At 52.2% G+C, this 24,507-nt stretch overlaps 1 protein-coding gene and 10 non-coding genes across 11 annotated transcripts; 6 read left to right on the forward strand and 5 right to left on the reverse strand.

The window, feature by feature from the left end:
• Positions 1-459: 459 nt before the first annotated feature.
• Positions 460-6,941, reverse strand: LOC138722938 (formimidoyltransferase-cyclodeaminase). The gene is made up of 14 exons (XM_069861766.1): positions 6,822-6,941; positions 5,824-6,007; positions 5,321-5,449; positions 5,042-5,130; positions 4,610-4,789; positions 4,384-4,521; positions 3,945-4,076; positions 3,223-3,284; positions 2,329-2,458; positions 2,059-2,220; positions 1,758-1,801; positions 1,540-1,678; positions 1,060-1,155; positions 460-867 (listed from the first exon to the last, which is right to left on the reverse strand). Exons 1-14 carry the CDS (start codon positions 6,873-6,875, stop codon positions 781-783), a joined length of 1,626 nt encoding a protein of 541 aa, XP_069717867.1. The 5' UTR covers positions 6,876-6,941; the 3' UTR covers positions 460-780.
• A 374-nt stretch (positions 6,942-7,315) lies between these two features.
• Positions 7,316-7,397, reverse strand: TRNAS-CGA (transfer RNA serine (anticodon CGA)). Its single transcript has one exon. It is a non-coding gene; the product is annotated as a tRNA-Ser (tRNA).
• A 247-nt stretch (positions 7,398-7,644) lies between these two features.
• TRNAP-AGG (transfer RNA proline (anticodon AGG)) lies at positions 7,645-7,716 on the forward strand. Its single transcript has one exon. It is a non-coding gene; the product is annotated as a tRNA-Pro (tRNA).
• A 1,968-nt stretch (positions 7,717-9,684) lies between these two features.
• Positions 9,685-9,756, reverse strand: TRNAA-UGC (transfer RNA alanine (anticodon UGC)). The gene has a single exon. It is a non-coding gene; the product is annotated as a tRNA-Ala (tRNA).
• A 244-nt stretch (positions 9,757-10,000) lies between these two features.
• Positions 10,001-10,072, forward strand: TRNAP-CGG (transfer RNA proline (anticodon CGG)). The gene has a single exon. It is a non-coding gene; the product is annotated as a tRNA-Pro (tRNA).
• Positions 10,073-10,344: 272 nt separating this feature from the next.
• TRNAA-UGC (transfer RNA alanine (anticodon UGC)) lies at positions 10,345-10,416 on the forward strand. Its single transcript has one exon. It is a non-coding gene; the product is annotated as a tRNA-Ala (tRNA).
• Positions 10,417-15,215: 4,799 nt separating this feature from the next.
• On the forward strand, positions 15,216-15,287 carry TRNAP-AGG (transfer RNA proline (anticodon AGG)). The gene has a single exon. It is a non-coding gene; the product is annotated as a tRNA-Pro (tRNA).
• Positions 15,288-22,434: 7,147 nt separating this feature from the next.
• Positions 22,435-22,506, reverse strand: TRNAP-CGG (transfer RNA proline (anticodon CGG)). Its single transcript has one exon. It is a non-coding gene; the product is annotated as a tRNA-Pro (tRNA).
• Positions 22,507-22,750: 244 nt separating this feature from the next.
• On the forward strand, positions 22,751-22,822 carry TRNAA-UGC (transfer RNA alanine (anticodon UGC)). The gene has a single exon. It is a non-coding gene; the product is annotated as a tRNA-Ala (tRNA).
• A 383-nt stretch (positions 22,823-23,205) lies between these two features.
• On the reverse strand, positions 23,206-23,277 carry TRNAP-UGG (transfer RNA proline (anticodon UGG)). Its single transcript has one exon. It is a non-coding gene; the product is annotated as a tRNA-Pro (tRNA).
• A 766-nt stretch (positions 23,278-24,043) lies between these two features.
• Positions 24,044-24,117, forward strand: TRNAT-AGU (transfer RNA threonine (anticodon AGU)). The gene has a single exon. It is a non-coding gene; the product is annotated as a tRNA-Thr (tRNA).
• The last annotated feature ends 390 nt before the right edge of the window (positions 24,118-24,507 follow it).

Raw genomic sequence — 24,507 nt, forward strand, 5'->3', positions numbered from 1 at the left:
AATGACCCCAGACTGCTGCCATGGTGTGCAGATGGAGGAGGTGATATCTGCCCTCAGACCCGATCAACAGAGACATGCAACAGGGCTGGATCATAGAATTGTAGAATACCAGGTTGGAAAAGACTTCTTGGATCATCGAGTCCAACCATTCCTAACTGCCACTAAACCTGAGCACCTTTTCTACCCATCTTTTAAATACCTTCAAGGAAGGTGATTCAACCACCAATCCTCCAGTGCTGAGACCTTCCTCTCTAGTGGTCTATGAAGAAAGGAGCAGAGTTCCTCTCATCCCATCCCCATCACCCTGCAAACCCCCTGTTGATGCTTCATATTTGGCAACACTCCTTTCCCAGGCTGGTGAACAATGCAAAGGTCTGGTCTTGTCACCAGCTCTTGGCCCAGTCCTGTGGCAAGGATGTGCCTCAGGAGGTTTTCTGGGCACAGAAACATGCAGGGATGTGGGGGGTCAGGAGGTGCCTGCGCACAGGATTTCCTCCCAGAAAGTGCCATGGATTCCCTACTGTCCCCTCTGTTGGGAGACCTGTGGCCTGTGGTACTGCCAGCCCAGCTGGCTCCTGCCTCAGGGATGTCGAGGTGGAGACTGGAGTCCCATTTTCATCACCCTTGACCATGGAAAGGCCAGCAGGGGACATTATGGTGGGATCTGCCTGAGCAGGGCAGCTCTCCTGAGACAGATACCAAAGGAGCTCAGGCAGGCACAAACATATTTCCCAGCTGTATTTGCCACTGCAGAGCCCCCGACCAATCCTCGAGCCCCTTTCAGGCTGCCCGTTTCTCCAGCAGTTCCAGCACAAGCGTTGAGCCTTGCTTGGCCTCCTCCAGTAGCCCAGAGATCTTCTGCGACATCTGCGTGAGGAGGAAGAAGTTGCATCATTTGTCACTCAGCAGGACAGAAGAGCTGTCTGTTGTTCACCTCACGCATCCCACTGGTGGCAAATGATATGCCCAGTTAAGAGGGGTGCCAGGGGATTCATCTCCATCTCTGTCCCACCTCATTCCAGTAACCAGGGCTGGAACACGCGCACTGCATCTGCTTACCGCAAGCTTGTACTTCTCATCCATTATGTCTTTGAGGTTGATCATGACATTGAAGTAAGCTCCGAACACAGCTGCTTCCAGCATTTTGGCTCCCACCTAGGAAAACAGGCTTGCAAGAAGCTCGCCTGCTGAACCAGAGCTCCACCATACAGTCATGAGCCAGGGAAGATTCTTATGAAGCAGGACTCCCTTCAACACTTCCCAACTCAGTATTTTTGAGATGTGGCTCCGTCAGTGGCAGTAATTCATGGCCTTGCCTATAGTTGAGAAAACTCAGGCAAGGGGTGGTGGTCAGCAATCCTACAAGGATTGTAAACTGCCAAAATTTAGCAGGCAGAAGCCACTGGCCAGTTCGGGAAGTGCAGCTTTAGAGATGCATCCTGAAGGTCAGGACATGATGGGACGTCTTGCATGGGAAAGTGGTGAGCCCAGCAGCCTCCAAAGCCCCAGCTGGTGCAGCACAAGAGCCCAAGACTGTACCTGGATGTCGGATTTGCAGGCCAGGTTGCAGTGGCGTGCCAGCTCTTTCAGAGCAGGCCACAGCCCACTCACTTTCTCTGCCAGGGCACAGGGCACCCTCACAGCTGTCTTCAGCCCCTGTTGCATGGCAGCTGTGCGTCTGAAAGGGGAACAGCCCCTGGATAAGCACTGGGTGGCTCTTCTTCCCCCGTCTGCAAGCCCTCACCAGCCCAGCTCACCTCTCTCGCTCTTCAGGGGTGCCCTTTGGCAGCTTCATAGCTTCCTGCAGGCAAAGAAAAGCAGATTCACTGCCACTTGCTCCAAGACCCTGTGTGCCTGCCATCAGGGGCCAGGGCAGACCTGATAGCTCCCACTCTCTTGCAAACCTCTGTTAGGTGACAATGCACTTTCCCCTGCCCCTGGCTTGGGCCAAGGTCACAGACCTGCTCCTAACAACACTAGGACACAGCAATGACAGCCTCCATTCCAGATGGAATGCCCTCTTTCCCCCTGGGACGTCTGCCACCACTGGGACCTCACCATGTAGCTGCTGAAGGCACGGGAGTCGGCATCAACCATTGTCACCAGCTCATCCATGGCCTGGTGGAAGGGGGGAATCAACTTCCTCATGATGGGGTCCAGGTCCTCAAACTGTCGCTTCCCGTAGCTCATCAGCCCCACCATGCAGCCCAGAGCCGCTCCCTATGAGAGCACAAGGGTAAATCCTTCAGCCCCCTTTGGGGACTTGGCACGTCCAGAGGATCCCCAGGCAGGGAGAGACACAATCTCATCCCAGTGCAGGTCACGTACCAGGGCAGCTGCAGCTGCGGACACGGAGCCTCCTCCTGGCGCTGCTGACCTCCCTCCGACTGCTCGCACGAAGGCATCCAGTGGCTTGGTCACCAGCCCCCCATCCACCTCTCCTGCCTGCACCAGGTACCTGAGGCAAAGCAGCCCTGTAGGTCAGAGCCCCCAGGTGCAGGGACACCCGCCACCACCACCCGATCCCTTCTCACCCAGCACTGCCCTCTCCAGCAAGTCTTCATTCACCTCTTGGCCTTGTGGGTGGCTGAGATGGGGAGGCTAGCCCCAAAAAACCCAGTAGGAGGGTCAGGGAGAGGACAAGGAGCCCCATGAGGACAGATGGACATCTGGATAGCGCATGTCCTGGTGGTGTGGGCGGGGTTGCTCTGCACTAGACAGGATAGGCTTGTGCAAACATCATTTGGTGGGACAGAAACGTGCCTGGAGCCACGTTCCCAAATGGACAACTAGGTCTTGAAGTGCACATCCTAATTTCTCTTCAGCATAGGAAGATTTCCTTCCTTTCCCCCCACAGATCTACGTTTTACACCACGCACCATAGTACATCTCCTCTTTGGAGGACAATGTGTGAAATTTGGGCTGGGGAAGGAGTGAAGGATTTAACATGTACATGGATCAAGTTTGGCCACAAAACCTGCTCTCGCTGCCTGTTCAAGTGACCTGGAGTCCTTCCTACCCCACATTTGCAACCATCAGCACCCAGGAGCAGGCACCACCCCATGCCTGCATGACACTCGTCAGAGACGTCCCCTGAGTGTGAAGAGGAGCTGGGTGCAGGCACTACTCCCAAAACAAGCTGAGTGTAAGACACAGGCAGCGGGATCTCCCCATCCAAGCAGGGGTGGGCACCATGATGAGAAGCAGGATGGTGGTCCCTACTCGATGATGCGCTCCCGGGGGTGAAATGGAGACAGAGAGTCCAGGCCTAGCCGGCTCACCACCTGCAAGGAGCAGCACCGCTGCGTCAGGCCCGTCACAGTAAGTCCCATTGCATCCTCATTCCTTGCTGCTAATTAACCATGGGTGATTAGGACAAGCCTAGGACAGAGGGCCATCAGCCAGAGAGAGGACAAACACTGTCACCAGCCCATCCCAGACTTGGCGACTGCACGCAGCTGCCTACAAATGACTGGAAACAGCACCAATAAATAATTAACTTGCTTTTATCTAGCACATTCCCCATAGGGTGGAAAAGTCCCTCCCTCCTGCAAAGCCTATCTGCTACTTTCCTGTTTATGCTATTCCCAGGGCAGTTTGCTATAACAGCATGTACTGTCCTTGAGTTCTGAGTAGATCTCCTTTCAGTGCTGGCTTCCATGTAGGCAAACTGGACCACGGCTGCCCACGTTCTGTCCTCATGGAATGGACCCTCTTCTCTCTGAACATCTAAGTATCCTCAGTACAATAAAACAACTTGTCCCACTTGCTGCGCCCTTGCAGCCTACCAGGAGCCATCCCTGCTGATGTGTGTTATGCCTGGCGGCTGCCACAATCCCAAATTTCTGCTCGGTGCCACTTCAGGAGGCTGGAGGAGGAGTAGTGGTGACTGTGTCTCTCTCATGATCCCACCCTTGCCTTGGTAACAGAAGGAGCCACATTACCAGCCTGATCTTCTGTTCCTCCTCCAGGATGAAGAGTTTTTCCTTCTTGATGTAAAACTCAGCCGTGTCCAGCATGGCCTTCTTGGGGACAAGCCCCACCAGCTGTGACCCCACGACAGGGAGGTTCAATGCCTGCAAATGATATCAGAAAGATAACTGTGCCCATAGCCACTGCCACCATCCCAGTCTGGTGGTCCTCATCCCTTCCCGGGACCTGGGGAGCTCATGGAAAAGCTTTCAATGGAGTAGATAGGGTCTAGCAGGAAGTTGAAGAGCATTTGGGGTTTACATGCCATTCTGCATTCTGCTCAGCTTGGCTGAGCTGAGTGTGGTATAAATCAGAGCCTGAGTTGAGGACAGGAAGAGAAACTTGGAGGGAAACATCCTCTTTGAAGCCCCCCACTGGAACAAGCATGGCGTGCCACCCCACACCACCTACCTCTGCGTCTCGGCAAACCTCCTCATAGACAGTGTGGAGTGGCGTGGTCTCAAAGTCCAGCAGGTTTGTCGAAACCTGGGCTATATTCTCTTCCTCCAAATACCAGCCGATGCCCTGCACCTTCTTCAAGCGCCCAGGCTGCCAAGAACTGCCATAGTCAAGGCATGGTCCAGGACGCAAGAGGGAGAGCAGGTCTGCTCCCAGCACGCCACTGGCACAAGGGTACCTGGTTAGTGCCACGACCCTGCTCACGGATGTTGAGGGCGATGCGGTGAGCCAGCTCCTTGGTGCACAGCAGGTTGATGTTGTATGCAATAAGGAAGGTCCGGGCACCCGTCACCGTGGCCCCCCACCAGGGCACAAAGGTTGGTGGACCAAAATCAGGAGCCCACTCTGGTTTTACAAGCTGGGGAGGAGAGAACAGAGGCCATGGGCTGGCACCAACGAGCAGCACAAGCCACCCTCCTGGGGCTGACATTTGCTTCCCCAGTCTGCATCTGCCATGACTACCTCCACGTTCAGCAGCACCAAAAGTGTTTCATCAGGTTGTCTCAGTGCAGAGGGACTATGTCAGCCCCCAGCATCCTCCCTGAACACAGGGAGGGGCAGCTTGGCTCTGCTTGGCCCTTGCTGCCCAGCGGGGTGCTTCCAGGCTCACCTTCTCAGGGAGCGCCTCATACTCCCCAGCACGGATGGCGGGCAGGGCTTTCCTGCTCTCCTCCTGCGCTGCCTCTCCATACAAGTAAACTGCAAGACAGAGCTGGAGGTGAGTACTGCTGGGCAGGAGCTGGCAGCTTGTCATCTAGCAGGGTCTGGTTTTGCCCACTTGGGAGCAAAGTACATTTAATTAAGCTTTTGCGAAAGTTGTGCAGTTTCTACACATCTGGAAGCATGCAGAGTGGGATAAGATGAGCAAAGATTCCTGGCCCCCACTCACCAGGGACGCCCAGCTCTGCAGCCAAGCGCTGCCCGAAAACATGGGCACAGGTGATGCACTCCTCCATGCTGATGTTCATCACTGGCACGAAGGGGCAGACATCCAGGGCCCCCATGCGAGGGTGTTCACCTGGCAACAGGGAAGATACAAGGTCAAGAGTCAGGAAGAGCAAGTAGACAAGGAGGGAGGACAGCAATTTCCCAGCCTCTTTTGCAGACTGAGCACTGCCACCATGAGGAAAGCAGTGTTTGTGGCACTAATGTCTACTCCAGCCCAGGGACAGGAGGGATTCAGCCTCTCTAGATTGGAAGGATGAGCAAGAGCTTTGCATGGTCCCACCACCATCCATCCCAGTACTGCTGCTTGCTGCAGGTGGAATAACATGCCGCAACCGGCCACCAGCAGCTAACTTATCTTCAGCCATGCAAGGTGCACCTGGAGCATGCACTGCAGTTGAGGGATGCTCCGCAGCAGATCACCTCCTGTGCTGCCCCCAGACTCACCTGTGTGCCGGCTCATGTCAATGAGCTGCCCAGCCACGCGGGCTGCACTCAGTGCCCCTTCAATAACAGCCTCAGGGGACCCCACAAAGGTATAGACAGTGCGGTTGGTGGAGGCGCCAGCGTCCACATCCAGCAGCACACAGCCTGGTGTCCTGGAGATGGCCTGCCCTAGTGCATCAATTACCTGCAAACAGCAGAGGGGAGAAAGGTGGCTGAGCCAGCTGGGCCCCCACAGCAGTCACAGCTTTGCAAAGTGGAGCTTTTCTCAGCTCTCTCCCTTCCAGTTGTCACTGGGGTTGGGGACGACCCCACTATCAGTGGAATGCAGCCCTGCACTGCCAAGGATGCGGCATCCAAATGCATGAGCATCTCCCTCCTACCCCACCCAGGGGAGTCTGGGACATCTCTGACTCCTAGTGAGCCCCAAAACCATGGTGGACTTGGGAGAGCCACCCAGCTGCTGCTGCACGTTGTAAAGCACCATCATAAATTGCTGTTCCTGAGGATATTGTCCCCTGCCAGTTTCAAAATAGATTTGGCTCTGTAAAGCCTATTCCCTGGGAGAAGCACTGGCTTTATTGAAATTTTGGGTTTGCTGAACTTGCTTGCACTCAGCAGGGCTGAAGTTCAGACTAGGGCTGATGCCCATCACAGATCCCATTAACCAGGGTGGAATGTTTTGGCACAACTGCAAGCAATATTTCTCTAAGGGGCGTGCCAGACCACCCCAAACCCTGGTGTTACAGCAAAGTGCAGGCAGTGAAGGGGTGAGGGGAGTTGCAGGCTGAGCCCCCCTTCTTACCAAGATGCCAAAAGAAACAGGGGCTGCCTTTGGGGATTTTCTGCATTAGTCAGGCAGGGAAAGTGGCACAGCACTTCAAAGAAGGCAGGGCAGAGTCTGGCAGCAGGTGCTGCCTCTGTGGCCCCTCTGCCAGGGCAGCCCAGCCATCCACACCCGGGCACTGCCCACCCCTCAGCCCCTCCTCGCGCTCCCTCACCTCCTTATTATTCCCCTCTGAGAAGTTGGGAACACACTCCACCAGCTTGGCCATGGTCACAGGTTCTGCCTGCACCTGGTGGCCCCGTGCTTGTCTCCTTGGGTTTGCCTGCCCTTTCCTGTCCCAACGGGGAGAAAAAGTCTCCCAGCAACCAACCTTTTGCCTCTTCCCCAAGCTGGGGTTTCTCATTAACTGCATTGATCTGTGGCCAGGAGACAGAAAAGGTCTGGGATAAACAACATGCTACTGGCCTTCTATGTGAGCACACAAGGTCGTTGTGTGCTCACCAACACCGGTCTACAAAAATAGTTACCCACAAGCAACAACTAATTGCTAGGAGAAGGTGATGCCACAGGAAGAAAAGCATCTGTCTTGGGCACAGCAACAGGATCAGCAGTGCTCTGTGATGGGGCAGGAGGGCTGCTCCCCAGAGACCCCGGTGAGGGCAATATGGGATGTCCAGAGAGATCTTTGGGGCAGCAGGTAAAATCACACGCTGTGAGCAGGATTCGAACCTGCGCAGGGAAACCCTATTGGATTTCGAGTCCAACGCCTTCACCTCTCGGCCATCACAGCCCAGCCTGGGGCACTGGAGGGGGCACCTGCGCCCCTGGGCTCCCCTGGGCACCTGCTTTCCTGGGAAGCGAGGGAGTCTCCGGGTTGGCGGGTGCGTCCCTGCACACACGCTCAGCCCCGCTCTGCTCCCCGGGCTCTGGCAGCACGGCCGGTGCCCAAAGAGCGGCTGGTGGGGCCGCGGGTCCCCGGGTGGCACTGCCCCCTCTGCACCTGCCACAGTGGGGGCGCCCAGGCAGCTGGGCACCCCGGCTCGTTGGTCTAGGGGTATGATTCTCGCTTAGGGTGCGAGAGGTCCCGGGTTCAACTCCCGGACGAGCCCTCCTTTTGGACACCCACCACGCTGCTTCTGCCTGCCTTCTCACCCTGGCACTGACCTTCACCCCAAGGGAGACCCCAATCCCTCTGGGGAAGGGGCACAAGGTGCCCCACACCCCACAGCACCCAAGCAGAGGAGGAAAAGGGTGCTTGGCATTTCCCGCAGGCTGTGGGTGCTGGGAATCATCCCCAGGCCAGACATGCCCACAGGAAGCCCCAGTTTATCAGGTGGAGGAGCTTGGGGGCTCTGCCAGCCCTGCAACTGGTAGGGAGGAGGCTCTTGGGAGCCAAAAGGATCTGGAGATGCTAGGGGTTGAACCCAGGGCCTCTTACATTGAAAGCAAGTGCTCTCCTGCTGAGCTACATCCCCTGAAACAGGCTCTATATCGACTTTCTTGTCTCTCTGAGAGAAGTCCTGTCACTGCTTCCTTCCCTTGCTCCCCAAAGCTGATGACGTGGGGTGCCATAGGTGTGCTTTGGGTACCCCTGGGCTAGTGAGACGGCTGGAATGGGAAGGATGTCTGTAAGCAGACCTGGTATGTGGCTTTTTGGTTGCTAACCCTGGGCAGAGATTCTGGGTCACTCCTTACTGCCTCAACAGCCCCTTTGCCACTCAGCACGGACAAGCTATGGCCAGAGCTCAGACCCAGCTCTTTGCCCACCAAGCAGCAGGCGGCACTTTGTTCCCAGCAGTGGTGGCACCATCCTAGCTGGAACTGCTGAGGCCACCCATCCTCCCTGTGCTGGGCAGCATCACCCCATCCATGCCCATCCCCGGAGGGGCTGTGCCCAGCAATGGGTGACCCTGTGGTGAATTAACATGCAAGGACTCAGCTTTCTTTTCAAGCCAAGACCAAATTTAGTGTTACAAGCTCGTATTTCTATCTTACTGAAAATGTCAACAATGATCCTACAAGTCCTTCATAAAAATTTCCACAGCATGTTTTTCTCCTTCCAAGCTTCTGATGACCACTGTTATTGTTTAATGCCTTCTTGCCATTGATGTTGATTCTTCTCAGGCCAGCGGCTTGCTGGATATCAAATGCTCTGCACTCCTGCTCCAGGCCAAACAACACTCATGACCATTTCTTGCTCACCGCCTCTTCTGACATGAGCCTGGCGAGTAGAGTGGGGCTAAATTCCTTGAATATACTGATGCCCAGCAGGGACAAGGGTAGGTTTTGGGGGAGCCAGGACAGAGGGAGTCAGGGGTGAACAAGGAGACCCACAATGCTCCCGCTGGTGGCTGTGATGGCCCTGGTGATGGAGGGTTACAGGTTCCACCAAGAGTCTCCAAGTTTTGCAGTTCTGGGGTAGGTGGGAAAGTGGCGTTTTCCTGGGATGCTGAGTGGGCTCCCCTGCATCGCCCTGTGCCTGGGGCCAGGGAAGGTTTGGGAGCTGATGGCCAAAGAGCAGAAAGGATGGAGAGGGCAATGCCCTGGGGCAGACACCCCAGGCACTGAGCACGGCTTGGGGTGATGGGACGGGACGTGGGCTGGAATGCAACTGAGCGCCCCGGCTCATTTGTCTAGGGGTATGATTCTCGCTTTGGGTGCGAGACGTCCCGGGTTCAACTCCTGGACGAGCCCTCCTTTTGGACAAACACCCCGACTGGGGCCACGGCACCATGGCAAAAGCGGCCACGCCGAGGGCAACGATGCCAGCACAGCAGGGTCTGTGCCCCATCCTGCCTGGGCGCCTTTCCGTGGCCAGGAGGGACCCAGGAGCTGGCAGGGAGTGGCAGATGGAGGAACGGGTGGCAAAGGGCAGCCGAGGCCCCACTGGGCACTGCAGAGCAGAGCGGGTACAGCCAGCGGCGTGTGCCCAAGGCTCTATTTTGGACACCACTGGTGTCCCCCAGTCCTGGGCCAGCCGAGCCCTCAGGCAGCCACGGGGCTTGTCTGGGGAGCCTGGGGAGATCTGCCAGCCCCGCAACTGGCAGGGAGGGGTCTGTGGGGAGGCAAAAAGGATGTGGAGATGCTGGGGGTTGAACCCAGGGCCTCTTACATGCAAAGCAAGCGCTCTCCCGCTGAGCTACATCCCCTGCCCGTGGGCAGCCCCATGCCCACTGGTCCCCACTGCCCCCCGTGCTCCAGCTGCCCCATGGCCACTGGGGCCATGGCGGTTTGGGGCTGGGGCCACCTCCAAGCACCAGCACCTCATCCTGGGCACGGAGAGAGGGACTTGCCAGCTCCAGGCTCCAACAGGGGGAAAAGGCAGCACCAGCCACTCCCACCAGCCCCCAGACTTGTGGGGCAGAGATGGGGGTGCAATGGGGTGCAGCACGTGGCTCGTTGGTCTAGGGGTATGATTCTCGCTTCGGGTGCGAGAGGTCCCGGGTTCAACTCCCGGACGAGCCCTCCTTTTGCACAGACACCTTCCTCGGCTGGCGCGTGGCACCATGGCAAGAGCAGGACACGACGGGGGCAGCAGTGCCGGCCCAGTGGGGCCCGTGCCACGTCCTGGCTGGGTGCATCCCTGGGGCAGGAGGGACCCCCAAGAGCTGGCAGTGTGTGCCCCAAGGGTCTGGTTTGGGGTCAGGGCCCTTGGGGCACAGCAAGGTGAGCAGGGGTCAGGGGGGCAGCGTTGGGCTGAGGGGACTCACCCAGGCCCCCACCCCTGCCCACAGCAAGGGGATGTAGCTCAGCGGGAGAGCGCTTGCTTTGCATGTAAGAGGCCCTGGGTTCAACCCCCAGCATCTTCAGATCCTTTTGCCTTCCCACAGCCCCTCCCTGCTGGCTGCCAGCTCCCAGTCCCTCCCAAGAAAATCTCTGGGCTGCTTGCAGGCACGTCTGGCCTGGGATCATTCGCAGCACCCACAGCTTGTGGGAAATGCTCAGCGCTGTTTTCCTCCTCTGCTCCGGTGCTGTGCAGCAGAGGATGTCCCTTCTTCGGGGGGTTTGGGGTCTCCCTTGGGGTGAAGGTCAGTGCCAGGACAAGAAGCCAGGTGGGAGCCAGGTGGTGTTTATCCAAAAGGAGGGCTCATCCAGGAGTTGAACTTGGGATCTCACACCCTAACGAGAATCATACCCCTAGACCAACAAGCCAGAACATGAATGTGTGGCACATGCATCCTCTCACATGCTGAGGAAGCCATATTGAGTGCTGATGTTGGCAAGGTGCCTTCCAAAGCGGGGCGATCACCAGAGGGTTACTTGATGCCATAAAGGTACACATCCTGTCTGAGGGAAAAATTTCAAGGGCCCGTTGAGGCTGGCATGTGGAACCCTTAGAGTCCAGGAGACACACTAACTCCGGTGGAGGTGCTGCACAGTGCCTTAAGGGTGTGACGGGACGACAGCGACAACAAGAACTGATGAGTTCAACAAGCCAGTCAAAATCCTCCTGCCCTATGTGACCAAGGAACCTTCCCAAGCAAACCCAGCAAAGTCTGGACTCCAGAGAGAAATGATCTCTGGTGAGAGTCGTAAACTATGGATCACCCTGAGCAATGCTGCATGGGGCTGCTAGAGAGGAGGGCAGGGGGTCTAAAAGCACATCAGCATCTACCTTTCCTCCCACAGCAGCACCACAAACCTCTGCATCTCTGCAAGGGGAACAGAAAAAAAAAGAAGGAGCTGTGGTTTGGGATTTGGGCCACCCAAGGTGCATAACCAATCCCTGCCAGCAGGAACCATACATCTCCTTGTGGGTCAGCAGCAAATAAGTCTAGCGTTTTAATTGAAACAGGAGCTCAAATTAGTGTTTTGAATAAGTGGCAGGCTGATGAGTTAGGGATTAAACCATTATGAAAAGCCATAGCCATTGTGGGAGTAGTGGAAGCAGCTGCAATTTTTCTGTAGCCAAAACATGATTGTGGTTACCCAGGGGAAAAAGATGACAGCCATGGAGGTGGCTCTGAGCCCTCGTGAGGAAAACATATTACAATTCAACACACTAGTGTAGGTAAACAATGGTATCTACCCAAAGGCAGGGTGTGCAATTCTTGAGGAAAAGAGACAGAATTTGCTGTCTGTTATCAGAAAGAGGGAAATTCCACATGACAAAAAAGGCACTTTCAGGCACTCTGGGTTACTAGAGAAAACATATGTCAGGGTTCTTGGTAACTGTTTGCCCACTATACAACCTGCTTCGCTACCTCCTTTAAAGCAGATTAGTCTGAGGTGCTCAGATTGGAAGTAGGGGCCCTCTCTCACAAGAGCAGTTAAGGAGGCTGAGAACCTGCGCACATCACAGGATGTCACAGCGCAGAGGGTATTCCCTTTTTAAATTCAATCATCAGTGCATTACCCTTTTCCTGAGGGTGTAGCCAAAACCAACAGAATGGATATGTCAGTGGGAGTCAAGTAAGTGAGAAGCTGATTGGACAGTAGTGTGGGAGACACAGGACTGGAAATACCCATTACAGGTAGGGAGATCCTGACCATTACAGGGAGATCCTGACCATTACAGGTTGGATGGGTAAAATGCACGGGAAGAAACCACTTGCTGTAAAGTAGAACCAGCAGGTGCATCGCTTAGCCTGGACTCGGGGGGCGGGGGGCGATAATGAAAGATTTAGAGAATATTGGCAGTGACAAGAACTGGGATCACTGGGCCCAATTTAGAGTAGTTGGTTATGAGAAGGATTTGGATAATGGTGGTGAAAGCACACGGGAATGGTTACACATCACACAAGGCCATTCAGGCAAAGCAGACTTCTGTTATGGATATCAGTCCAGGAGCTGGTAAGTATTTATGAAAGCTTGCAAGACAACCACCTCAACTTGCCCACAAGTGTCTAATATGGCTTAAGGCCAGTCATGCAAATCAGCCTCCCCATCCAACACATCAAATAGGGAAAGGGTCTCTGGAGCACGTGGCAAATTAACTATGTTGGGCCATTGAGGCCCCCTTGCTTTGCAGGGTCTGGATGCTAGTGCATAGGTAGACAACATCAGCATTCAGTGAACAAATCCTGATTTTTAAGACCTGGGCCCAAGGCTCAATTTTGTGTTCTCTTGTAGGACAACAGAAAAGCAGACTGTCCAACACTCCTGCTGCTAGAGGAGCAATGAATGTGGACAACAATCTAGAAAACAACATGGTAACAACATTTTGATAGTGAGATTTGCCTAAATGGTAAATTTAATTTGAGTTACAGTTTGTCTGCCCACCCCCAGGTTAGTGGGCTTCCTCTTGCCAATTTTGTGCAATACACTAGTAAAGTATTAGCCAGCCCTCAAACTCACACAGGAACAATATATCAATTATGGTTATTCGCATAGGGTGCCAGGAGTCTTAGATCACACCTTTGTCTGTAACTGGTCACCAGGCAGTTCCATATGGGACACAGAATGCGGTGTCATGGAGTGGAACTTGGCTGGTACTATGCCCTGAAGTTTAAAATGGCACCAAGCCCTGCTGCAGTGTTCCATGGGGGTTACTGAGCATGGTGCCCAATAGAACATTGGCAACTATTCCTTACAATACACCACACCATTAAATGCCTCTTGGTGTCTTAAACACCCTGACAGTGATGATAATGAATGCCCCAGCACCTGAATCGGGTTTCTAGAGTGCTGGGAAGACTGTCCCTTAATTGCACATGGGACCTGACTGGGATGGGCAAAGGAATGGGGCACCTCCAATGGGACAACCCGTGCTTTGGGACTGCCAAGTAGAAATTTATTGTAAGAACATAGACAAAATGCTGTTGTTATGGTTATACCCCACCCTGTCCAGGAAGCTCTAGCACAGAGATGTCTGAGTAGCAACAGAGGCAACACATGGCCCTTGGGTCTGAGCTGTAGCACATATCAAATCTGCCCTCTTCTTACACCTGTATCCACAGGAGGCTGATGCCAAATATCTTAGAGAACAGAATCATATAATTGTTTAGATTAGAAAAGACTTTTAAGATCATCGAGTCCCACTGTAAACCAAACACTGCCAAGATCACCTCTAAACCATGTCCCTAAGCACCACAACTACACATCTTTTGAAATCCTCCATGGATGGTGACTTCACCACTTCTCTAGGCAGCCTTACATGCCTGCTCCTCCCAATTTCATGTGGGCATGCTCCAAGGATATCTATATTCCTGATCATATCCAACAGTTCCAAGAATAGCTTGTACATTGGTCATACCCTCCCTTTCCCTGATCTACTGAGAAGGCCCTATCCCTCACAGCTGGTGGGATCATAGTCTAAGGGAGAAACAATGACTAGGTAAGAGACCATGGCAAAGAGCAAAGATGCGACTAGGGTGGTACCCGGAAATGCTATTAGGAATGGGAACTGCTTCCATCAAAAATCATCAAGTCATTTATGACTTAAACTTGCAAGTGTTGATTTTAGCCAACTCCATACCTGACAGCCTGACACTCTTGAACAAACCCTTACAGCACACCGGCAAATTGACTGCCCAGGACTGAGCCATGTGAGATCTAATGCTGCTAAATGAACAAGGCCTATGTGGGATACTACACTTATTGCTAGACAACTGCTATGTCCGCATTCCAAATGTATCCACGCCACTCCAAATCGGAATCAAGAAAATGAAGAGAGTGGCCAGGGATTCGGAGGTGATTTCTGCTACATTGAATGCTAACTGATTGAAGAAAAGTTTTTAATATGTTGGAGTTTTCCTTGTCCAGGTGGTTAACAATGGCACATGATAATAAAGCCTGTATCCACTGTTAAGCATACCCTTTTAGAACCTACCCAAATAATAGATGCTCCATTGCAACCTTAGAATAGTTACGGAATGATGATTCATAATGGGCCTTAATACTCACTAAAACTGCACTCCTTTTAGATCTCATAGGCAAGAGGTGACTATATCATCATTCCAAGGAGCTCAGCAGAATTGTGGCTCTGGTTACAGAGTGATTAGTGGTTAGCTACTGAAGAAGGGCAGCTGTTGCTAACTTAGACACTCAAAGACAGTCATATTCATCCTAAAAGCAGGAATCTTTAGCCAATAAGGAACAAATAAGAGCACAGATCAGATTCAACTTAGAGTATAAACGGGGCCCTGCCGGGAAACCCCCTTGGGGCAGTCTTCCTCAGAGCAGTGGGTCTGCAGTTGAAGAACTTTCCCCTTGGATCAGAATGCTGTCCAAGGAAATTTCCAGGGACTGAGTGTCCTCCCCTTTTTGAGTGAATAATTGTGCATTTATTTGTAGTGTAGTAATAGTTCCCAGTCAACGTCCTGAACTTGTAAATAACTCATATTTGTTGATTATAAGAGGTAATTTCTATCAAAACATATATTCACCAATGAAACCATTTTGTATCTTAATAGTAATAATGATAAGTTGACTTTTGGAATATATCATTGCCTGAACTGGACTTCTACAAAAATGTGTCTGGGACTCAGACTTGTCTTTGCTGCCTTGTATTCCAGGGAAGTGGGGACAACTCTGGCACGTCTGGCAATCTCTAAACACACCCTCAGCCCTGCTCAGCTCACTAGGCTCTGGTGGCACGAACACAGAAAATTCTGCCTCCCAGCGCCCCAGTGTCCAGCTTAGGGGGCCTTGGAAAGCCAGACACCCTGGCTCGTTGGTCTAGGGGTATGATTCTCGCTTAGGGTGCAAGAGGTCCTGGGTTCAACTCCCAGACGAGCCCTCCCTTTAGACAGACACCAGTGGGCACAGCTGCTGCGGGGACAGTGCCTGGTTCAGGGTATGTGCAGCATCCCAGGCGCAGCAGCTTCTGCAAAGAGCACCATTCACAGAATCACAGAACCACCAGGTTGGAAAAGACCCACAAAATCATTGAGTCCAGCCATTCCTTTCAGCCACTAAACCATGCCTCTCAGCACCTCATCCACCTGTTCTTTAAACACCTCCAGGGAAGGTGACTCAATCACCTCCCTGGGCAGCCTGTTCCAGTGCCCAATCACCCTTTCCTTTTTCTGATGTCCAGCCTGAACCTCCCCTGGCGGAGCTTGAGGCCATTCCCTCTTGTCCTGTCCCCTGGCACTTGGGAGAAGAGGCCAGCACCCTCCTCTCCACAACCTCCTTTCAGGTAGTTGTAGAGAGCAATGAGGTCTCCCCTCAGCCTCCTCTTCTCCAGCCTAAACAACCCCAGTTCCCTCAGCCGCTCCTCATAAGACTTGTTCTCCAGCCCCTTCAAAGCTTCATTGCTCTTCTCTGGACTCGCTCCAGAGCCTCAACATCCTTCTTGTGGTGAGGGGCCCAGAACTGAACACAGGATTCGAGGAGCGGTCTCACCAGTGCCGAGTACAGAGGGAGAATAACCTCCCTGGACCTGCTGGTCACGCCGTTTCTGATCCAAGCCAAGATGCCATTGGCCTTCTTGGCCATCTGGGCCACTGCTGGCTCATGTTCAGTCACTGTCAACCAACACACCCAGGCCCTTTTCCTCTGGGCAGCTTTCCAGCCAGACTTCCCCTAGTCACTTTGTTATAGAAAGTGATAGGGTTAGTTTGGCAAGACCTGCCTTTCATGAACCCCTGTTGACTGGGCCTCATCACCTGGTTCGCTTGCATGTGCTTCATGATAGCACTCAAGATCACCTGTTCTATGACTTTTCCCAGCACTGAGGTCAGACTGACAGGCCTGTAGTTTCCTGGGTCCTCCCTCTGACCCTTCTTGTAGATGGGCACCACATCAGCCAGCCTCCAGTCCAGTGGAACTTCCCCAGTCAGACAGGATCACTGGAAGATGATGGAAAGGGGTTTGACAAGCACATCCGCCAGCTACTTCAATACACTTGGGTGGATCCCATCCAGCCCCATAGACTTGTGAATGTCTAGTTGGGCAAGCAAGCATCTAACCACCTCCTCTTGGATCATGGGAGCTTTTTTCTGCTCCTCTAACTCCTGGCTGTGTACACACAGGGAACAACTTTCCTTACTATTAAAGACTGAGGCAAAGAAGGCATTAAGTACCTCAGCCTTGTCCTCATCCTTTGTCACAGTTGTTCCATTTGCATCTGAATATTCTCCCTGGTCCTCCATATTGTTAATGCATTTATAGAAAGATTTTTTGCTATCTTTAACCGACTTGGGCAATCTAATCTCTAGTTGGTCCTTAGCCCTCCTCATTTTTTCTCTGCACAATCTCACTTCCTCCCTGTAGTCCACCCAAGATGCTTGTCCCTTCTTCCAAAGTACATAGACATTCCTCTTCTTTTTGATATCTCTGAAGCTCTCCCTGTTCAACAAAGCTGTTTTTTCCCCACCGGCTACTTTTCTGGAACATGGGGATGGCTTGTTCCTGAGCTGCTAGGATTTCCTTTTTGAAGAGCTCCCAGCCCTTGTGGGCTCCCTTGCCCTTAAGGACTGTCTCCCATGGGACTTCACCAACCAGCCTTCTGAACAGTCCAAAGTCTGCCCTCTGGATGTTTAATGTGACTGTTAGGAAAGTTACACTTAAAGTAGGATAAACACTGATCATCGACTAATCAAGAACTAAGACTGAATGTAAAAACTGCATGATTCTGTCGATTCTTAACGTATCCTAGCAACAGACCCCAAGGTACTTGCTCAAAGGACCTCATGTGACAAATAGGATCCAGGTGTGCTCAGGAAAAGTACGTACTAGCTACCCTACAAAAGTAGAACATACACCTGCAACAGCCAAAAGACCATCATAAATCTTGTGAAAGACAGAAGAATAGGTTTCAGGAGGCAAGAAAGATATACCTGAGCGGTCAAATGGAGATAAGTGTGGGTCCAGCCAAGAAAAATCGACGAGTTTGCCAAAAGAACAAGAAGTAATAAAAACAATGCGAGGAAGACTACTTACTTCATCAGGACGACCCCCAGAGGGGGCCACGCAGGCGCAACAGAGACTGATGTCGCAATAAGGCGATGAAGTAACCTACCTATGCATATGTATTAGATAATGAAGTAACCTGTTGAATATACAATAGATTGCGAAACTTTTAGAGAATAAAAAGCGGACACGATGTGACGGTCTTTGGAACCAGATCTGGGTGCGTACCCCTGGTTCCCGGGGCCTCGAAATAAAGCACCACATATAACCTTCTAGTGTGGTTATGTGTTTGTCATTCTGCTAACATGACTATTCTGCTAATTCACCCCAAGCCCCCTGGGGAAGGGACACAAGGTGCCCCACGCCCCACAGCACCCAAGCAGGGAAGGAACAGGGCACTGACCATTTCCCACAAACTGTGGGTGCTGGGAATCATCCCCGGACAGCCGTGCCCACAGGCAGCCCAGAGACTTTCTTGGGAGGGACTGGGAGCTGTGGCAGTGTTGGGTGGCAGCATACAATGAGCAGCCCAAGCACTGTGGCTGGGAGGAGTTGGGAAGCCATAGCCAGGGTCCTCAAGGTTATAAAAGGTTATAACGACTCTGTTGTGTTATGCAAATTAGGAAGCTGGCTGTTGAAGGTGGGCTAAGGTTAAACAATTATATAAAAGCAGAACGAACCCAAATAAAGCGGCTTCTCAAGAATCATATTGATTACTGTGCGTTATCCCATTTCTTCCATCAAATGGCGCCCAAACAGGGACCCTCAGATTGCCTGCCGAGGTTGCCTTGAACGACTGAAGACGCGGCAGAGGGTACGGAAAAGCCAACCGTAGGTGAGTGCTGTCCCTGGCACTCGGGAAAAAAAATTTCCAGGGCTGCGCAGCTTAAAGAATTAAGGAAACTCGCCACTGGCCAGGCAAGCGGTCGGGGAGGAGATGGGGCAGGTGCTTTTTTCCGAGGATAAGGCTCGGATAGAATCTGCGCAGAAGCTCCTCCAACATATGCTCTCAGTGAGAGGAATTACTTACGAAAAAGCTGCGTTGCAGTCTATGTTAACATGGGCTTATCAAAGCGGCGTTGTTACAACGACCACTGCCCTATTCGAGGAAGAAACTTGGGAGAAAATGGGACAAAGACTGTTTGATGAATGCTCAAAAGGAAATAAGAGCCTTTGGCCATATCTTACTCTTTGGCGATTAGTTAAAGAGATGTGTGATAGGAAAGTCGAGTGAGAAGTTGCGGCATCGGCTTATGCTGCTATGCATAGGAATCAAGAGAACAGTGGTGGTTCATTTGCATCTGCATTAACATTCCGTGAAAGTAATTTACCCACGCAGGCACCACCACCACCACCTTCCAAAGATTGGCCTTCTCCCCCATTTCCCCCAGTGGAAGAACATGAGGAGGTTCACGCTACCAAAGGTGAAGGACATAATGGTCCTCCGTGTCCTCCTCCAGAAAGTCCTTCAATTAATTCCTTAGAGGATTCATTTAGTGAGGACTCTGAACGTCCTGTGTCGCCCTCTCTTGAGTGCTCCAATTTCAGACAAGAATTTGATAAACTGCTGGCAAAGCTAGCAGAAATTCGAATTCGCCAGGAAAAGGAGAGCCGTCCACCTGAACCACCTCTGCCTGATTACCCAGGAATGCAGTCACGTCCTGAACCAACTGCACCGGCTCTACCATCGATGGGGTTTGATACCAGGACTGGGGGGACCTGGTGGCGGGGACCTGGAGCACGTTGGCAGGGGGTAATTAGGGACGTGGTTTTAGAAGGGGTAACTGTGGAAGCGTATCCTGTATTGTTAAATACACAGACAGGGGCGAGTGAATGGGAACCATTCGATTGGAAATTACTAGAAGAAGTCAAGGCTGCCTGTACACAATATGGTTTGCAATCACCATTTACACAGGGTTTATTAGACTTTATGGGTCATACCCGTAAAAATTTGTCCTGCAGATATTCGGCGATTAGTTATGTTAATATTATCCCCATCTCAGCGCCTTGCCTTTAATCAAGTTTGGGAACATTTGTGTGATCAGGAAGCGGCGAAAGTACGCCAGCAAGGGGATCCACTTTATGGTGTTCAATCTCAAATGTTAATGGGTGCAGGACATTTTAGTAGAGCTGATTGGCAAGCTAATTTGAGTAAGGAGGTTTTGGAGCTTGTTGCAGTTTTGGCACAGAGAGCACTTTTAAGGGGAGAAGCCGAGTCCACACTTTACGTTAATTCGGCAAGGACCGGCTGAACCATTTGTCCAATTTGTGGATCGATTGCATATTGCTATAGATAGAAATCCCAAATTGTCAGGGGAAATGAAACCAAAAATGTTAGACATGTTGGCTTTTGATAATGCTAATGAAAAAACTAAGCGAATTTTGGCTACCCTGCCAAAACAGGCAACTACTGCACAATATTTAGAGGCTGTGGAAAGAGTGGCTGTGCAAGATCAGGCTACCATTATGGCTGCAGCTATTAGAACTTCACTAAAAGGAAAAAATGAGAAATATGATAAACGGCATAAAACATGTTTTAATTGTGGTAAAGCTGGCCATCTTTACAGCCAATGCAATGCTCCATGCCGACAATTTAAATTCAACAGAAAATGGTGCAGTAATTGTCTGAGTTCTCTCCACAATACTGCAGCTTGTAGAAATTCGGGAAACTGATTAATGAGCGCGGGACGATCCCCCCGCTCGCCGACACAAATGGATCCCCCCGCTCGCCGACACAAATGCAAGGGACACCTCAGGGTGTTTGGACCGCTGCGCTGCCGCTACAACCGGCAGTGCAGGAGTGGACCTGGCAACAGCAATAGATACGGTGCTGACCACTTCAGATGTGGTATTGATAGATTCAACAGAAAAGGGATCATTGGGGCACGGACTGAGTGCTTTCTTATTTGGGCGATCTTCTGTATCTCGGAGGGCAATTTTTGTCGTTCCTGGATTGATTGACTCAGATTATAGTGGAGTCATAAAAATTATGGTATACACTTTAACCCCACCAGTAACTATTTTGAAAGGTACAAAGATAGCTCAATTAGTTCCGTTTCAAGCTCAGGTACCGAACATTATGCCAAATCAGAGAGAGGATAAGGGATTTGGTTCTACAGGGCTTCCTCAAGTTTTATTGGCAATAGATATTTCAAAAGGAAAACCAGAAGAAAAAGTGTTGTTAAAACACCCTAATGGTTCTTCGGTCTCTCTGATTTTTTTTAGTGGATACTGGAGCTGATGTTACATTAATTCCCTTGCATTTGTGGCCTCAACAATGGCATTTGGTTCCTGCTGCAACTAATATAGTGGGTGTGGGGGGAATGCAAACTACAATGATAGCTCGGGATACAATTGCATCTTATTTCAAAGATGGGACGTCAGTTTCAACACGACCATATGTAATCAATTTGCTGGTAGCATTATTAGGTCGAGATGTGTTATCTCAAATGGGAGCCCGATTGGTATCAAATTTTGGGGAGTGACCACTGATGAGCAGCCGGACAAGTACATATTAAAGCTCACATGGCTCGTTAAGTCCCCTGTATGGGTAGATCAGTGGCCGCTATCTCATGATAGGCTGCAAATAGTGAAACAATGAGTTGATGAGCAATTAAAGGCAGGACACATAGTGCCTTCAACTAGCCCATGGAATACCCCAATTTTTACTATTCCAAAAAAGTCCGGAAGATGGCGTCTGTTACGTGATCTTAGAGCCATTAATGCTGTTATGCAGAATATGGGAGCGTTACAACCTGGTTTTCCATCTCCAGTAATGATACTCAAAGATTGGAATTTGTTTATAGTGGACCTGAAAGATTGTTTTTTCACAATCCCATTACATCCGGAAGATTCAGAAAAATTTGCTTTCTTGGTTCCGGCTATTAACAAGCAGGAGCCTGCAAAACGTTTTCAATGGGTAGTATTGCCCCAAGGTATGAAAAATTCTCCAACAATATGTCAAAATTTTGTTGCTTGGGCCTTGCAACCTTTTAGGCAAAAATATCCCTTTTTATTAGTATATCATTACATGGATAATATACTAGTAGCTGGGGAGCAATTGGAATTAGATCAAGTATTAACAGATTTGGTATATATGTTGGAGCAAAAGGGTTTGAAAATAGTTCTGGAAAAAATACAAAAATCATCTCCATGGAATTACTTGGGGTGGCAGATAACCAATAATGTAGTGAGACCCCAGAAAGTGACTATACATACTAACATAAAAACATTAACTGATGTCCAAAAATTAATGGGAGATATCCAGTGGGTTCGATCGCTGACAGGGATTACAAATGATGATCTTCAACCATTAATGGATTTATTGGGAACCACTTGTTCAACAAATGATAAACAGCATTTAAATAGTAATCAGAAAATAGCATTGGATAAAATAGTGGAAAAAAACTTAACAGCTAATGTTGTCCATTATATAGCAGATAAACCTATTAATTTTGATCAATTCTGGCCAGGAACAGAAACACCCATTAGGTATTTTAGGACAGACACTTAAGAAATTTCAAATCATTGAATGGATATTTTTACCGTATCAACCGAAAAATACTATAACCACTAGACTCGAGCTGTTTGGTCAATTGATTATGAAAGGCAGAAAAAGATGCTTGGAATTGTCTGGGACTGAACTTTCACGAATTTACCTGCCAATTAATAAGGGATATTTGGGTTGGCTTATGGAACATTCAGAACCTATTGGGATTGCATTAGCAGATTTGCTCAGAACCGCTGAGCTACATCCCCTCGCTGTGGGCAGGGGTGGGGGCCTGGGTGAGTCCCCTCAGCCCAACGCTGCCCCCCTGACCCCTGCTCACCTTGCTGTGCCCCAAGGGCCCTGACCCCAAACCAGACCCTTGGGGCACACACTGCCAGCTCTTGGGGGTCCCTCCTGCCCCAGGGATGCACCCAGCCAGGACGTGGCACGGGCCCCACTGGGCTGGCACCGCTGCCCCCCTCATGTCCTGCTCTTGCCATGGTGCCACGCGCCAGCCGAGGAAGGTGTCTGTGCAAAAGGAGGGCTCGTCCGGGAGTTGAACCCGGGACCTCTCGCACCCGAAGCGAGAATCATACCCCTAGACCAACGAGCCACGTGCTGCACCCCATTGCACCCCCATCTCTGCCCCACAAGTCTGGGGGTTGGTGAGAGCGGCTGGTGCTGCCTTTTCCCCCTGTTGGAGCCTGGAGCTGGCAAGTCCCTCTCTCCGTGCCCAGGATGAGGTGCTGGTGCTTGGAGGTGGCCCCAGCCCCAAACCGCCACGGCCCCAGTGGCCGTGGGGCAGCTGAAGCACGGGGGGCAGCGGGGACCAGTGGGCATGGGGCTGCCCACGGGCAGGGGATGTAGCTCAGCGGGAGAGCGCTTGCTTTGCATGTAAGAGGCCCTGGGTTCAACCCCCAGCATCTCCACATCCTTTTTGCCTCCCCACAGACCCCTCCCTGCCAGTCGTGGGGCTGGCAGATCTCCCCAGGCTCCCCAGACAAGCCCCGTGGCTGCCTGAGGGCACAGCTGGCCCAGGACTGGGGGACACCAGTGGTGTCCAAAATAGAGCCTTGGGCACACGCCGCTGGCTGTACCCGCTCTGCTCTGCAGTGCCCAGTGGGGCCTCGGCCGCCCTTTGCCACCCGTTCCTCCATCTGCCACTCCCTGCCAGCTCCTGGGTCCCTCCTGGCCACGGAAAGGTGCCCAGGCAGGATGGGGCACAGACCCTGCTGTGCTGGCATCGTTGCCCTCGGCGTGGCCGCTTTTGCCATGGTGCCGTGGCCCCAGTCGGGGTGTTTGTCCAAAAGGAGGGCTCGTCCGGGAGTTGAACCCGGGACCTCTCGCACCCAAAGCGAGAATCATACCCCTAGACCAACGAGCCGGGGTGCCCATTTGCATCCCAGCCCACGTCCCGTCCCACCATCCGAGCAGGACCGTGCCCCAGCCACGTGCAAGGGAGGTCACAGAGTTCTCTGCCCCCAGGAGCTGCTGGCTCAGGGGTGTAGGACCTCCCCAGGGGAGCGTCTCCTTTGCAGGTGGCAGGGCTGGAAGGTGCTGCAGGGCCGTGTTTCATCCTCAGCATTTCAGCTGCCCTGCCTGGAGGCAATGGCTAAGCAGGGTTTGGTCCCTTCCCAGGTCCCCTTGCCAGTGCCATGGTCAGGCCAGGCCAGGAGGAGATCAGTGAAGCTGAGTGAGCACCAGGTGTCACCAGCACCTGCCGCATTGAGGATTTGTTCCTGGCCAATCTCCCCCTCCGTGTGCCTACCTCATGCGGCTCTCAAAGTATCATAGGCTTTGGGTGTGCCTGAGCCCTCAGAGGCTGCAGTGAGATTGTGGGTCAGCCTTGGACATTGATGGGTGAGGTGGGCAGTGCAGGGGCCGGCGGCAGCTGGCAGCGCTGTGCCAGGGACAGCGGAGGGGGACAGCAAGTTCCCATGGGGGCTGGGCCCCCAAAACCCAGCTGGTATTGATAAGGGCGTTGTTGTGCTTCTCATGCCAGGGGCCCCGGTCAGGACTGAGGGTGCTCCAAGAGGCAGATAGAGAAAGGTTTTGGGGCTGGAGTACCCCAGGGCTGGGGCACTGTTGTTGGGGGTGGGGGGCAGAGGGTCAGGTGTCTTGGGGGACACCCCACAGCTGTGGGGCAGGTGGGCGCCATGGCTCAGCTGGTTAAAGCGCCTGTCTAGTAAACAGGAGATCCTGGGTTCGACTCCCAGTGGTGCCTGGGCCTGGGGGCTACTTTTCCTTCCTGACCCAATCTGGGAGTCTCTTCCTCGCCCTGAGCAGTGGAGCCCCCCACGCCTCTGTCCCAGGTAGCCCCATTCTGGGAAAAAGAGGTTTCCTTCTGCTCCTTCTCCCTGGGGATCTCAGAGTTGAGACATCACCCAACTTATCTTTAGACCCCAGGGTTCTGGGAAATAAAGAGGTGCATCCAGAGCTGGATCCCCACCATCTTCCCTACTAATTTGCACAACTGCTTCTGAATACTGCAGGAGAACCTCCTGGGCACAATTTAGGGGTGAGGAGTGATGAAATCCTGCAACAGGCAACAAAACTTGAGACACACATTTGTACGGAAAAAAGAAATGCCATCATGCCTTTTGCTGTCCTCTGA

This window comes from Phaenicophaeus curvirostris, chromosome 7, assembly GCF_032191515.1.
Source record: "Phaenicophaeus curvirostris isolate KB17595 chromosome 7, BPBGC_Pcur_1.0, whole genome shotgun sequence".
NCBI classification, from domain to species: domain Eukaryota; kingdom Metazoa; phylum Chordata; class Aves; order Cuculiformes; family Cuculidae; genus Phaenicophaeus; species Phaenicophaeus curvirostris.

Coding starts and splice junctions, on each gene's coding strand:
- LOC138722938 (XM_069861766.1), bottom strand. CDS start 6,875: ATGGCCAAGCTGGTGGAGTGTGTTCCCAACTTCTCAGAGGGGAATAAT. Junction 3,285..3,944: donor AGGAACAGAAGATCAGGCTG/GTAATGTGGCTC, acceptor TGCTCCTTGCAG/GTGGTGAGCCGGCTAGGCCT. Junction 1,679..1,757: donor ACCCCTGAAGAGCGAGAGAG/GTGAGCTGGGCT, acceptor TTCCCCTTTCAG/ACGCACAGCTGCCATGCAAC.